Consider the following 15107-nt stretch of genomic DNA (forward strand, 5'->3'; position numbering starts at 1 on the left):
TCCTCCTACTCTTCTGTCTTTTATTTCAAATTGTGTCCAACCTACACACCTTCCTCTCTTATTTCCCTTCTCTTTCATCACCCGACACCATCATCACCACCCCTCCTCCTCCTCCTCCTCCTCTCCTTCCCGTCACCGCCCTGTCTGTCCCTGTCACAGTACTTTTCCTATCCTGTCATGTCCCGATTGTATGGTCCATTCACGTCATCAACCCACGATGGAGAAACCGATGCTGTCTGTTACCGAAAGGAAGAGAGAGAGAGAGAGAGAGAGAGAGAGAGAGAGAGAGAGAGAGAGAGAGAGAGAGAGAGAGAGAGAGAGAGAGAGAGAGAGAGAGAGAGAGAGAGAGAGAGAGAGAGAGAGAGAGAGAGAGAAAAGGGGGTAAGGGGAGAAGCTAAGAATTATATTGGTTTAGAGAATAAAGAGATCCTGTTAGGAGAGTACCAGGAATGAACTTACTGTCTTGCGAGGAGAATCTCGAGAAAGAAAAAAGGAAACCCAGAAATATAGCAAAATGAGATCGTAGTTTTCTGCTCCCTGTTTGTCTGTGTCTTCGAGCATACCGTATATTCTATTACTTAATATGTTTCTCCTTAAACGCGAATTCGGCTCAAAGGTTTAAGGTGAATGACTGATGGTTAAAAAAGAATCACTCAACTTCTCGAGAATATCCTTACTATAATATTAATAATAATAATAATAATAATAATAATAATAATAAAAACGTTACATATATGCCAAAGGAAAAAAAGAAATATCACACACACACACACACACACACACACACACACACACACACACACACACACACACACACACACACACACACACACCAGGTAATTCAGCCCACGTCCATCTCCTGACCGCCAAACTACCTGACGAAGGGCGGAGGAAGGAAGGGTGCGAGGGTGGAAAGGAGGGAGAGAGAGAGAGGTGGGAGGGGAAGGAGGTAAGAAGGAGGAGAAGCCGGGGGGGAGGGGAGAAGGAAAGAGGAGGGAGAGAGAGAGAGGGAGGGAGGGAAGGCGTAATAGGGAGAGAGGCTTGAGAGGAGGAGAGAGGGAAGGAGGAGGAGGAGGAGGAAGGAAGGGAGGAGAGGAGGAGTGGAGTGCTAAAGAAGTGGACTGAGGAGCGATATTTTGAAGAGTAGAGGATGGGGAAGAGGAGGAGGAGAAGGAGGAGAAGGAAAAAGAGGAGGAGGAGGAAGAGAGGAGAGAGAGGAGGAGAAAGAGGACAAGGACGATGAGATTGAAAGAAAATTGAAGGTATGCAGATTCAAGGGAGGAAAAAGATATGTGTGTGAGAGAGAGAGAGAGAGAGAGAGAGAGAGAGAGAGAGAGAGAGAGAGAGAGAGAGAGAGAGAGAGAGAGAGAGAGAGAGAGAGAGAGAGAGAGAGAGAGAGAGAGAGAGAGAGAGAAAAGAGTACGTAGAACAAGTGTAGCAGATAAAACCAATGTATTGCCAAAAACAAGGAGAAAGGAAAACCATAATAAAGGCGAGGGCAAGGAGGGAAATAAATGGGTGGGGAGGGTGAGTGCGTGGAAGGAATATGGCGAAAGGGGAAGGAAGGGTACGAAGGATGGAAGAGGGAGAGAAGGGAACTAAGAATAACACAGGGAGGAAGGAACGAATGAAGAGAGAGAAAGGGAACTGAGGATAACACAAAGAAAGAAGGAAGGCATTAAGAAAAGAAGGAAGGAAGGAACAGGGAGAGAGGGAAATGAGGATAACGCAAGGGAGAAAGGAACAAAGGCAGATGAAGGAACAGAGAGAGAGAGAGAGGGAACTGAGGAAGGACGGAAGGAAGGAAGGAAGGAGAGAGAGAGAGAGAGAGAGAGAGAGAATAAGACAGAGGTGGGAGGAGGAGGAGGAGGAGGAAGAGGAGGAGGAAAGAAGGAAGGTCACGTGAGAGGATAATATATATAGATGGAGGGAAATAAAGAAGAGGAAGAGAATAACACAATACGATAAAAAAAGGAAAGGAATGGAAAGGAGGATAAGGAAAAAGGTGGAAGGAAAATTGTGGATGTTCTAGGCGGGAAACAGATTAAGTGGAGACAAAATTAGACTGGGACGGGAAGGAAAATAAGGAGGAGAGAAGCAGAGGAAAAAAGGGAACGAAGTTACTTGGGGGAAAATAAAGGAAGAGAAGGGAGAGATTGGATACAAGAAAAAAAAAACAAGATAAAAAAAGAGATTGAAATTGTGATATGGGTGGTGGTGGTGGTGGTGGTTATGGTGGTGGTGGTGCTGGTGAGTGTCATTGCCCTTGCCCTATAGTTCCTTCGTAAATAAACAAACAAAAAGCGATGAGCGTACTGTCTTAATCAAAAGCTGTTTTCCTTCCATTACCGCGGCGAACCCCACCACCACCATCACCATCATCATCACCACCACCACCACCACCATCACCACCATCACCACCACCCATATCACAACTTTAACCTCCCTTCTCTCTCTCTCTCTCTCTCTCTCTCTCTCTCTCGGCCACTCCCTCATTACCAATTACTAGCATTAAATCTTCCTCGGGAGAGCTTTAAAACTTTTCTTTCCATCCCAGAGCGAGAGAGAGAGAGAGAGAGAGAGAGAGAGAGAGAGAGAGAGAGAGAGAGATTTAAAACAATTACTCACATTCTTCCCTTCGCTACTAATTCCCAGCCAATTAAGAAGAAAAACGAAGCCAACTTTTAACGACTCACTTACCTGTTGAAAACACTATATTCACCTGCTCTCTCTCTCTCTCTCTCTCTCTCTCTCTCTCCACTGGTTCATGAATGATTTGCATAAGTGTCTTTTTAATATATGTTTAGCCTAAATTGTTATTTAATTGCCTATTTGCATATATCAACGCATTTTTGTGTGTGTATGAGTGTGTGTGTATGTGTGCGTGTGTGTGTGTGTGTGTGTGTGTGTGTGTGTGGTTTTACTCTCTCTCTCTATCTCTATCTATCTATCTATCTATTTATCTATCTATCTATCTCTATCAGTCTATCTATCTATCTATCTATCTGTCTATCTATCTTTATCTATCTATCAATCTGTGTATTTATTTATATAATTATCTATCTATCTATCTATCTACATAACTATCTATCTCTAAGTATGTTTTAGGTAATGAATAATCGTGTATTCCCTCACAACAAAAGCAAAAGGTTAATTAAATTAACGATGAAGTCTCCCTGCCATCCCCGGTAAACAATTACAACCTCATACCCACAAAACTTATAATGTTCCCTTGCTAATTAAACGACTAATGAGGCGAAATCATCACCCATATTTGACAACTAAATATAACAAACGATTCTCTCTGTCTGCCAATTGTCCAAACATCTAAATACATGAATACATAAACATATATAACTATCTGCCTGTTTATTAATATATCTATCAATCGGCCTACCTACCTACCTGTCTGTCTATCTACATAAATATCTATCTACTTTCAATATATTTATCTATCTATCTATGTCAATGAAAAAAAATGTTTTCTAATATACCCTTATCTAACCAAATTAGCAAGGAATTCACGCCTTAATCAACAGTACAGTGGAGTAACTATATATTGATAAAGAAACCAACAGAAGCAAGATCGAAAACTTTCTCAACAATCACCAAAACTAATCGATCACTTTAGATAAATTTATACACGTGCATTAAAAGAGGAATACACATCAACAAAACCAAACTGAAGCAAAAAACAAGGCGTGTAACTCAGCTCTTCGTCAATTAACAAACAAAAGCATTAACCCAACCAACTAGTAAACGCCCACCGATGCACCTGACGCCCGTAGACAACACAACAACAGCCTCCAACCCGAAGCTCAGAGACCTTACTCCCCTCGCTCACTCAGATCAACACACCTGAGATACGCATTCACTCACCCGCATAGCACACTAACTGACTAACGGAAAGAAAAGGTGAGCGAGAGCCACAGTCCAACACAGTGGCTTTGTAATCACCTGAACCAAACTGTTCAATTTCCTACACTTCACAATGGTTAGGTTTTCGATGCAAGACAAGATACACAATAGATTTCCCGCATGGTTTCCTCAAGATTCTTAAATATGAACACAAAAACACCACCCAAGGAATATTCGAAGTCTTTTGTATTGGTTTGGAGGCTTATTAACCCCTCATGGCGAACTGTGAAAGTGGCCCTGAATGGATAAACTCGATTCTTCTTGGAGGACAGACCAGAGGAAGACAGAGTGCTTCCTTCTACTCCTGTTAACGAAAAAAATATATGACCTCAATACGTCCAGTGATACACATGCAAATAACGATGAGACACAGAGAGAGAGAGAGAGAGAGAGAGAGAGAGAGAGAGAGAGAGAGAGAGAGAGAGAGAGAGAGAGAGAGAGAGAGAGAGAGAGAGAGAGAGAGAGAGAGAGAGAGAGAGAGAGAGAGAGAGAATCTGATAACAAAATGTGATAGCAAAGATATGATAGCGATACAAGCTGGTGATTGGGCGGCCAGCAAGCATTATGTAGAGATTTGCATGAGTGGCTGACTGGCTGATCGGCTGACTGATGGAATGAGGGAGGGAGTGGGCGAGAACGTGCGTACCTGTAACTAAAAATGATGGACAGGTGAGCTGGGATAAGTGACTGACTGACTGACTGACTTTTTTTACAGCACAGAGCAACTCAAGGGCAACAAAAAGAAGATGTAAAAAAAAAAGCCCGCTAACTGATACTGACTGACTGACTGACTGACTAACTGACTGACTGACTTTTTTTTACAGCACAGAGCAACTCAAGGGCAACAAAAAGAAGATGTAGAAAAAGTCCCTTAACTGATACTAACTTACTTACTGACTGACTGACTAACTGACTGACTGACTGACTTTTTTTTACAGCACAGAGCAACTCAAGGGCAACAAAAAGTAGATGTTAAAAAAAAGTCCGTTAACTGATACTGACTGACTGACTGACTGACTGACCGACAATGCGAGTAAAAGGTGAATACGTCATTGAAGGTTACTGAAAAAGCGAAGTGAAAAAATTATATACATACATACAGACAGACATGCACTCGTACATTCATTCCTGCTACTACTTGAGAAAATTTGAAAAAATAGTACGATATTTCAGAAGCTCACGTCTCTTTCTCATTAACCTGTTTTTTTAATATACTAAACCTCGATTTAAGGAGTGAGGGTAGTGAAGGAAGAAAATCAATATAGTTCTTTTAATCAGTATATCTGTATATTTATTTGTTTTCCTTTATTTAATTCGGGTACATATTTGTCTACTAAACATTACCGTATTTACTGGCAATCTAGACACATATACACATATTTTTATTATTTTTTCTGTTTTCTTATATATTTTTTTCTTTTTTCCGCTCCCTCGACCTCAATCCGTATTCACAAACGGATTAAAACTGAATAAAAGGAAAAGCTTCCATTCCGGAGGGCAAAAGATGGACACACACACACACACACACACACACACACACACACACACACACACACACACACACACGAGAAAGAAAAAAAATTGTATACCTGACAGCTTTGGGTGAAATACGGTTCTTCTTTGCACAATAAACGACAAACGCACAATCTCACACACACACACACACACACACACACACACACACACACACACACACACACACACACACACACATATATACAAAAAATAAATAGTGAAGCAACAAGTTAACTACACGACGATTGCATGTTGTTCTCTGAGTATGATTCTTATGTGTTGTGTGTCTAGATACACACACCGTGGTGAATCACACACACACAACACAAACACCGCTATCCCTTCTCCCTCATTTACAAGTTAGTGCATTCATTATAATAAATATTTACCTGGGTGAAGGAAACTCATTAGCATGGGAATTTTTTAACACCTGTAGGCGACAAAAGTTACGATGGAGAGAGAGAGAGAGAGAGAGAGAGAGAGAGTACCCCAATACACCCCCCACCCTCCAAAAAACTTTCCTCCCCCATCTCCTTTATTTACGATAATCAAGATTGGTGATCGTAATTTTCCAGGACGATGCACGTATTGTGAAGACCTTCTATTTATCTTTCCATTCGTTCCTATCCTCCTCCTTCTTCCTCTTCTTCATCTTTGTCTGCATCATCTTCTCCTCCTCCCTTCTCTTCGACAACACTTTGCTTCTTCACCTAATAATTCTCGTTCTTTTTTCGATCATTTATAATCTCTTCCCGTCCCTCGTGGAAGTAAACAAGCCACTGAGTAAAGTATTCTAGTTATGAGGGAATCTGTTTTCTGTTATGATGTTCTTCGTAGAAATCAGTCATCAAATATTTTTTTTGTATTTTCCTATTATTTTGATCATTATTAGTAGTAGTAGAAGTAGTAATAGTTTGAGGAGGAGTAGGAGGAGGAAGAGAAGGAGCAGAGACAGTTATGGTAGTAGCAGAAGTAGTAGTAGTAGTAGTAGTAGTAGTAGTAGTAGTAGTAGCAAAAGTTCTAGCTATTGTTATTGTTATTGTTATAGTGTAGTTCTTTTCTTTTTCTCAGACTTTTATTTCTTTTATCAACAACCACCATCACCTCCTCCTCCTCCTGCTCCTCCTCCTTTTCCTCTTCCTCTTCCCTTTTCTTCTCTCCCACTCTTTTTCCATCAGTCTGAACGAGCAAACTTTTTACCCAAACCATTTACCGTGTGACTGTGGCATGAAATACGTCTCTCTCTCTCTCTCTCTCTCTCTCTCTCTCTCAACACACGACCGCATTTCAGACTTCTTTAGCAATTAACCTTCATGTGTGTGTGTGTGTGTGTGTGTGTATATATATATATATATATATATATATATATATATATATATATATATATATATATATATATATATATATATATATATATATATATATATATAATTGTTTGAATTTACAGGGAAAACATTTTTCAGGCAAACATTTTTCAGGCAGAGTTCAGCCCCCCAGATGAGAAGGGTCCCGTATGCCCATGCACACACACACACACACATTCACGGTTCATCTCTCAATCCATTCACGTGTTCCACTGTTAAGCAATCACACCACACGTCAACGTTATGTAGGGTGCCCATGTGGCTGTGTTACCGAGGCACCTGGCTGCCGAGATTCTCCGGGACGCCTTGCTCTGCTCCAAGGCTTTCAAATATGTCGTGAGGCTGATGCTCATGATAAAAGTCAGTCGTAGAGTCATAGAACGAGAAATGGTTTAAGAACGTTGCACTAAAGACAGTTTGAGGGTGAAAAGTATGCTGAATCAGAGAACGAAGGAGGTTGAGGACAGGCGATGGATGGTGGGCGGGGCTTTGAGAATGAATGAAATGTTGGGGCGAGGAGAGGTCGTTTATACTACGTCGATGTGTTCCTTTAAGAGCTTGCCCATGGCTGTGAGACGACCACCACATACTGTCATATACTCTCAGCTTATTCCCGCCCGATGCTACTACTGTATTACGCCCCGTGTGGACAGAAACAGCAAATATTCACCAGGCGACAGAATCTGATTCAACCCGTGAGTCCGTCGAAGATAGCAAACAAGGATTGCCATATGTCACCGTCTGCCCCATCCCTTCCCTCCGCTACACAGCCCAACGCAGGCGTCTATCACTGCTGTATCATACCTTTTTGTGTATAGTTAGACAGCATCCACATCAAGAAGACCCCGCAGAGCCATAGAACGAAGGTAATCGCTGGTCATCCCCGTGTGTCGTCTCCACCACCGTGTCCCTCCCTTCGCCTCGCATCCTCCCTCCCCAACACACTGCTCCCTGCCTCCACAGCCTCCACACACCCTCTCTTGCTGCTGCATTACGCGTATAACATTCACCAGAAGCTCCTCGATGCTCACCTCCGCATGAAAAGCACCAGAAAAAGTCAGATAAAAGGGACATTATAAAGAAAATTCAGCTTTCGACATCGTGGCTGGCTGCGGGGCGTGCGGAAGGGGGGCTCGCTGCCTCCCGATACAAAATGGTGCCCGAGGCTTGCCTGCGTGTCGTGAGGCAGATGCCCAAGGTATAAGTCAGTCACAAAATGAGAAATGGTTGAAGAACATTGCACTGAAGATACAGTCATAAATTTCAGGGTGAGAAGTATGTTATACCAGGGAGCAAGGGCGGGTGAGGAGGGTGAGGATAGAGGACAGCCGATGGACGGCGGGCGGGGCTTTGAGGATGAATGAAAAGATAGGGGCGAGTAGAGGCCGCTTATACTACGTCGATGTGTTCCTTGAGGGCTTGCCCATGGCTGTGAGACGACCACCACATACTGTTTGATAAATACAGGTTATTCTGGCCCGATGCTACTAATAGATTACGCCTCGTGTGGACAGTAACAGCAAATATTCACTATAGGCGACTGATTCAGCTCGTGAGGCCCGCAGGGAATAACAAACGAGGATTGCCATACGTCACCTCGTGCCCCATCCCTTCCCTCCGCCACACAGCCCTCCGCAGGCGGCTATCACTCCTGTATCATGCTTCTTTATGTATAATTAAGCAGTATCCACATCAAGAACAGCCCGGAAAGCTATAGGACGAAGGCAATCGCTGGCCATCCCCGTGTGTCGTCTCCACCTCCGTGTCCCTCCCTTCGCCGCTCATCCACCCTCCCCAACACACGGCTCCCTACCTCCACAGCCTCCACACACCCTCTCTTGCTACTCCATTGCGTGTGTAACATTCACCAGAAGCTCCTCGATGCTCACCTCCGCGTGAAAAGCACCAGAAAGAGCAAGATAAAAGAGACATGATAAAGAAAACTCAGCTTTCGACATCGTGCCTGGCTGAAGGCGGCGTGAAGGTGACTCATGAAGGTGCAATGTGCGCTGCTCACCCTTCAGTACGTTTGAGACAACTATGTGCCGGCGAGGATGAACAGCAGCGGACAGGTACAAGTTACAAGGAAATATTTAACCTGTAATCATATAGAGCTGCGTTATAAAAGATGTTTGGTGAGGAAGAATATCTTAGTCTACGCGTACAGAAGGGGTTAGCGACCTTGCCCACGAAACCCAATGCAACAGGTGAACGTAAGCAACGGCCACTGTGTACCTAACACCCAAAATTAAATGGTGCTATTGGGCTCAGGAGAGGTCCAAGAGTCCACAGGAGGAGGAAGAATAGGGCATTTTTCGGGCGGCCGTCCACTGAGAGCCAACAGCAAAACATAAAACGGGTTGTTGCCCCGCTCTCGCCGCCTAGCCCGTGACGCCCTCAGTGCGGGCTGCCAGGATGGACACAGTGGTGGTACTACATGCCTTCGTCTTTGTCTGACCTGTTCCCACGTTCCTGCCACTAATAAATGACTGATAATGAGTATAGAAAGCCCACAACTCTAAATATTTACACTCTCCCTTCCCTGAGCGGAGAGTGGGGCGGCTAGGCGAGGCGTGCGAGTCACCACCACACAGGGCGCAGCGCGGAGAAACTGTACATGCTTTCCCTCATTGAATGAACTGTTTCCTCGCTCTCTCACTTGTTGTATACGGTTCGTCTGGTGCTTAATGAGTATAGCAATCTCACCGTGCTCTCTCTTTCTCCTGCGGGAGCCGTGAGGAGAAGCGGAGACATTACAACAGGCAGTCAGGCACATGACGGGGCAGCCCAGCGAATCTACATGCTTTCCCTCTGTTTTAACTGTTTCCTCGTCCCTTAGCATGCTGTATTTGATTGATAATGCTAATAGAAAGACCACTATGCTATCCCTTCCCTGAGTGAGGCGAGGAAGGGGCGAGCGAGGCTATGAACAGGGATAAGAGACAGAGATGGACAAAGAGGGAGAGCGGAGCGAGCAGCGCGGTGTTATAGACTGTTATAGCGTTAGATGAATAGGCGTACGAGCCGGGGGGGCTGGGGTGAGGGTGCAGGCAAAACATTTTTCGGACAACCAAACGTTTTTCGGGATCGGAAGGGTCCCGTACGCCTCTGGGGGTCCAAGTCGTATACCCATAGATCAGTCCTATTAGCTCAAAAGCCTTTCTTCCGAAGAATACTGACTGGTGATCAACAAACATTCTCTCGCCTGTTGCATCGTGTGTCCATGTTCTTCATCCTTATTATCATAAAAAAACAAATATCACCAACATCATCATCATTACCAACACCATCTACATAATCACCATTTTAATAATAATGGTAATCAAATTAATAATAATAATAATAATAATAATAATAATAATAATAATAATAATAATAATAATAATAATAATAATAATAATAATAATAATAATATAATTGGTACCCTTCCCCGATGCAGCAACTGTCACCATTAAAATACACACACACACACACACACACACACACACACACATTAATGGAATAAGATAATTAAGCCGGACGTGTGTGTGTGTGTGTTTGTGTGTGTGTGTGTGAGAGACACGTGACCCAAACATTTCAAGGATATAATAAAAAAAGGAAAAAAGAAACTCCTACATCTGTCTTTCCAGAGGACACACATTCCCTTCAGGGTCTTGAGCTTAGCAACATTTCAACAGAGGGAAACACTGTCCTTCCATTACGCACTCTTAACCTATAATACGTATACATTTTCTTTCTTTATGTTGTTTTAAATACTGCTATACCCCTTGACCTCGTCCCTTAGTAACAATTATCTCTACCCTACCCTTCTCCTTACCCTCTCCCCTCCAACTTCCCCCCCGTCTCATTACCCCTTCAATAACCCGACTCTCTCCCCTCACAGAGTGACCATGACCCTGGGGGGAGGATGCCGCCTGCTACTGGTGACCCTGGTCTTCTCTCAGGCTCTGGCGCTGCCCCACCACCAACAGGGTACGTGTTATTCATTATGGTCTGATCACGTGCTGGACTTGCGATCCCCAGCCAGTACCCTTTATACGAATGAGATTTGGGGCTCTGGTGACGGATAAATTTGTGTGTTTGTGTGGGGGCGGGGGTGAACTAAGGTTGCTTAACATCATAAACGGAGCTGATAGGAGATGGACAACCCAAGTAACATCGTAGCAACCCAGGAGGTCAGGGCAAACAAAAAAAACAGGTAAATGGAAGGAACAGTAACGTCTGCCGGGGAACAAGGAATATACAACCATCCGACAGTTAAAGAGAAGCGCGAAAAAACATTGGAAAAAGCCTTAGTCATGCAGTGGTGTGATAATGGGCGATAATGACGGTGATGACATGCTTGATGGATCTGCGCTCTTGCTGTAAATTACGACTCGATGTACTTAAAAATTCATTACTGCAGGCGTGTGGTCAGTCAACAAGCTCTTCATGTATATATCTATCTGTGTGTCTATCAATGTGCATCCCTAACAATTTATACCTATCATATCTTTCTGTCTATGTATCAGCACCATCTCGTGTAGGAGTAGAGGTGATAATGGTTCTCCTCTCCTTCGTGTACCTAAATACGAAAAGAAAACAGGGGAAAAGTCCACAATGCCTCATCAAGTATGCCATAAACTTTTCTATTCCTAAATTTGACGATAATGATAATAACAGCGCGTTCCTTCATGTTAACAATCTCCTCCACTTCCACGGGTACACAAAATCAGTAACTCGGCAGCATTTTTTACACCTCCATACACGAAAATAGGTAAAAATCCATACCGTACAGACCTTTCTCCCTGCTAAATAATGAAATCGCCACCATCTTTCGCTCCTGCAGCAATAACACCCATATTAATACATATATTAATACAAAAACAAGGACCTTTAGCTTCACCTCTCTCATGATTAACTAAGCACATACTGACTTCTGATTGACCAAGCACATACTGACACTTGACTGACCAAGCACATACTGACACCTTACTGACCAAGCACATACCCACACCAAAGCAAGCACCTTCATTTTCGCCAAAGCAAGCACCTTTATTTTCGCCACTCTCCTGATGGGATGTGCACTCGTCCGAGCTTCCGCGTTTACACAGTGGACTAAAATTATACTATTGCCTCTGACGCTTCATCTTGCCGCAAGGAGTGTATATATATATATCAAGAGACGCGTCTTTGAAGAATAAGCCATTATTAATATCAAGTAGGTACTACATAACTACTTCAGAGCGCCAGAAACTTGGTATTATTTTAAATGCGCGTAGGAGGTTTCCCAAAGTTTCTACTCCCCATAATTTATCTCCGTACCAAGTATTATCAATAGTTAACGAACTTCACGGCGCAGTAAAAAAACTTTCACGTGCCTTTTCTTGGCGTTCTCGACACGGTGGTGGTGGAGACGCAGGGTTAAGGGACTCTAACGTATACTCTCTAAAACATTAAATTTTCAAAAAATGATCATGGATATGGCTTTCTTAAGTTTCCCTCGCGATAATTTTAGAAAACAATCAACACGAATACAGTTACTACATAACAAACTAAAAGAAACTGTCATTTACCTTAAGGGAGTGGCGGCGGTGGAGACGGCGGTGGAGGCAGTGGTGGAGGCGGTGGTGGGAGGAGGGTCACATTGAAGGCTCAGTGGGAGTTCAGCCCATCGCGTCCTGCCCTGTGTCAAGGCACGACCCCGACGGCTTACTATCGGCAGTCCCCATGTGACCCCCGACCCGCGCCGGCGACCACCACCTGTTGTCTCCGCCTGAGGGGAGGAAAAGACAGTCAGGGAAGAATGTTAAATAACAATAACCGTAAACCAGCACATCGTGTCCGCCTGGAGCTGATGGAAAAAGGGAGGAAAAAGAAGTAGAGTTCGATAAACTGACAGCATGACAACACATCTGACGTTAACATTTATAGAATTACGAATTGACTTTCCCGTAACTTTAACAGACTTTTCTCTCTGCTTACACAGACACCAATTCGTCTATCCCTTACAGTATATAGCAACAGGAAAAACGGTTTAAAAATGGATCAAAACAACTATCATATATGTATGTGTATATATGTATGTGTATTTATCTATCTATCTATCTATCTATATCTATCTATCTGTCTATCCATCTATCTGTCTATCTATCTATCTATCTATCAATGGATAATTCACTTGACACTGCCCTCACAAAGCTGCCTCAACACCCTTGCACAACGCCCCCGCCGCACCAATGGACAATTCGCTACACGCTGCCTCACACACCTGCCTGAACACACCTGGGCTACGTGACAAAGTGGGAAGCGCTGCAAGAAAAATAGGGAAATAACAAGAGTAACGTAAGGTGTGTCAAGGCTACTGACCGCATGATATTCTATTGTTAGAGGATGTCAACACTTCAGCTTTCATCCTTAGTCCGGACCTCGGGTAAATATATGTAAAGTGAGATCCATTTTCTATTTCTATATATTATCTTCTTTTACTATAGTCTTTTATTATGTTTACTAATCTTAATATTTTTTTTCCGGAGCAGTATAACGCGGCTCCGATTTTTATTTCATGTTAGTGAGAAAACATATCCCACGAGTTTAATTAATGAGAAACGTTCTAGGCTTATTAGTGTTAAAAATAACTTAGAGACACACACTATAAAATACCTATATACCCAAAGACCCTACCTACATAATGACGGGGAAGAAAAGTAAATCGAGAAGGAAAACGAAATAAATAAAACAGAGCGGGACAACACTGTACCAACTAATGAATAAGTTTAATTGTTCTGTCGTTTAATTGCATCATTATAAAATTAGACTGCTCTGCGTAAGTGCTATTGTGTGTGTGTGTGTGTGTGTGTGTGTGTGTGTGTGTGTGTGTGTGTGTGTGTGTGTACCTGGGTGTTATATAACTAATTCGATACCAGACATTGGCCGCGTGTCTACCCACAATTTTCTCCATTATCTAACCCTTCACCGCCCCTCCAGCTCCTCCTCCTCTTCCTCCTCCTCCTCCTCCTCCTTCTCCACTCAACTTCGTCTCCCTTTTTCCAGCCTCCTCTAACCTTCCTCTTCCTTTTCTCCTCCCTCCATCATTTCCTCGTTCTTCATCCCTCCCTCCCTCCTTTCGTTCTTTTCCTTCAAACCCTCCCTCCTTGTGTTCTTTCTTTTTTTATTACTTTCTATACCCGTTCTCTGTACCTCTTAGAAAGTATCCCCCCCTCCTGTTTTTCCTTTCCCTTCTCTGCATTATCCTTGAGTTCTATATTCTTTCCTTCCCTCCTCCTCGCGTTCCTCACTCTCCTTCCCCTCCATTCCTCTGCCTTATACAACACCTTCCTTCCCTACAGCACCTCTCTTTCCCCCCCTTTCCATCACGACCACTACTACATTGATTCCGTGTTTCCTTCCACTCTCTCACCTCTGGCTAACCTCCAAAATTCTCTCTCTCTCTCTCTCTCTCTCTCTCTCTCTCTCTCTCTCAACAATTTGGACACCCGCATTTTTTTCTTCGGTTTTTTTTTTCCTTATTTGGTTACAGATTACGTGTGTGTGTGTGTGTGTGTGTGTGTGTGTGTGTGTGTGTGTGTGTGTGTGTTATTTTTACCGCCGCAGCAACCTTTTTAAAGAGCGGGAAAATTACGCTACAGTTCTTTTCTTTCTTTTTCATACTTTCCTTGCGTAGACCCTTATATTCCGCCGCCCTTCCTTCCCTCCTGCTTATTAACTCCTTCCACTTTCCTCCTCTTCCTCCTCCTTCTTCTCCTCCTCCTCTTCCTCCGGTTATTCTCTCCTCTCGTGCACTCCCTCTCGCTCCTTCCAATTACCTCCTCATTTTCCTCCTGCTGATCCTTCTGTTTTTATCCTCTTTCTCTCTCTTTTATTCCCTCCCTCTGACCTCTTTAGCCATTCCCTCCTCTCCTGCCTCCACCTCCTGTGTCTGATATAGTCTCCTCCTCCTCCTCCTCCTCTTTTTTTTCTTCTTGTTTCTCTTTCTTTTTACTTTTTTCATCTTTTTCTTCTTCCTCCTCCTCCTCCTCCTCCTTTTTTTTCTTCTTGTTTCTCTTTCTTTTTACTTTTTTCATCTTTTTCTTCTTCTTCCCCCTCCTACTCCTGCTCCTCCTTCTCTCCTCCTCCTCCTCCTCCTTCTCCTACTACTACTCCTCCTCCTCCTCATTTTCCTCTTCCGACTTTAATGTCAAGCCCTGAGGATGATAAAGTCCAAAGTCTGTTTTCACTAGCGTCCTGTTTTCCAGTCAAGCCTCCTCCTCCTCCTCCTCCTCCTCCTCTCTGGTATTTCGGTCACAGTCGTTTCTATTTTTAGCCTCAGAG

General features: G+C 43.5%; 1 protein-coding gene across 5 annotated transcripts in view; it reads left to right on the forward strand.

Annotated features, from left to right (window-relative positions):
- LOC127001467 (indian hedgehog protein-like) overlaps window positions 1-15107 on the forward strand; it is a 45860-nt gene that overhangs the window by 13802 nt on the left and 16951 nt on the right. For all 5 annotated transcript variants that reach the window (XR_007755294.1, XR_007755297.1, XR_007755296.1 and 2 more), the window contains exon 2: window positions 10681-10769. Coding sequence is in view for 1 of the 5 variants with exons in the window: in XM_050865993.1 (XP_050721950.1) it covers window positions 10688-10769 (82 nt within the window). In the remaining 4 variants the exon portion in view is untranslated. The remainder of the gene's footprint in view (window positions 1-10680; window positions 10770-15107) is intronic.

Source organism: Eriocheir sinensis, chromosome 21, assembly GCF_024679095.1.
Source record: "Eriocheir sinensis breed Jianghai 21 chromosome 21, ASM2467909v1, whole genome shotgun sequence".
Lineage (NCBI taxonomy): Eukaryota > Metazoa > Arthropoda > Malacostraca > Decapoda > Varunidae > Eriocheir > Eriocheir sinensis.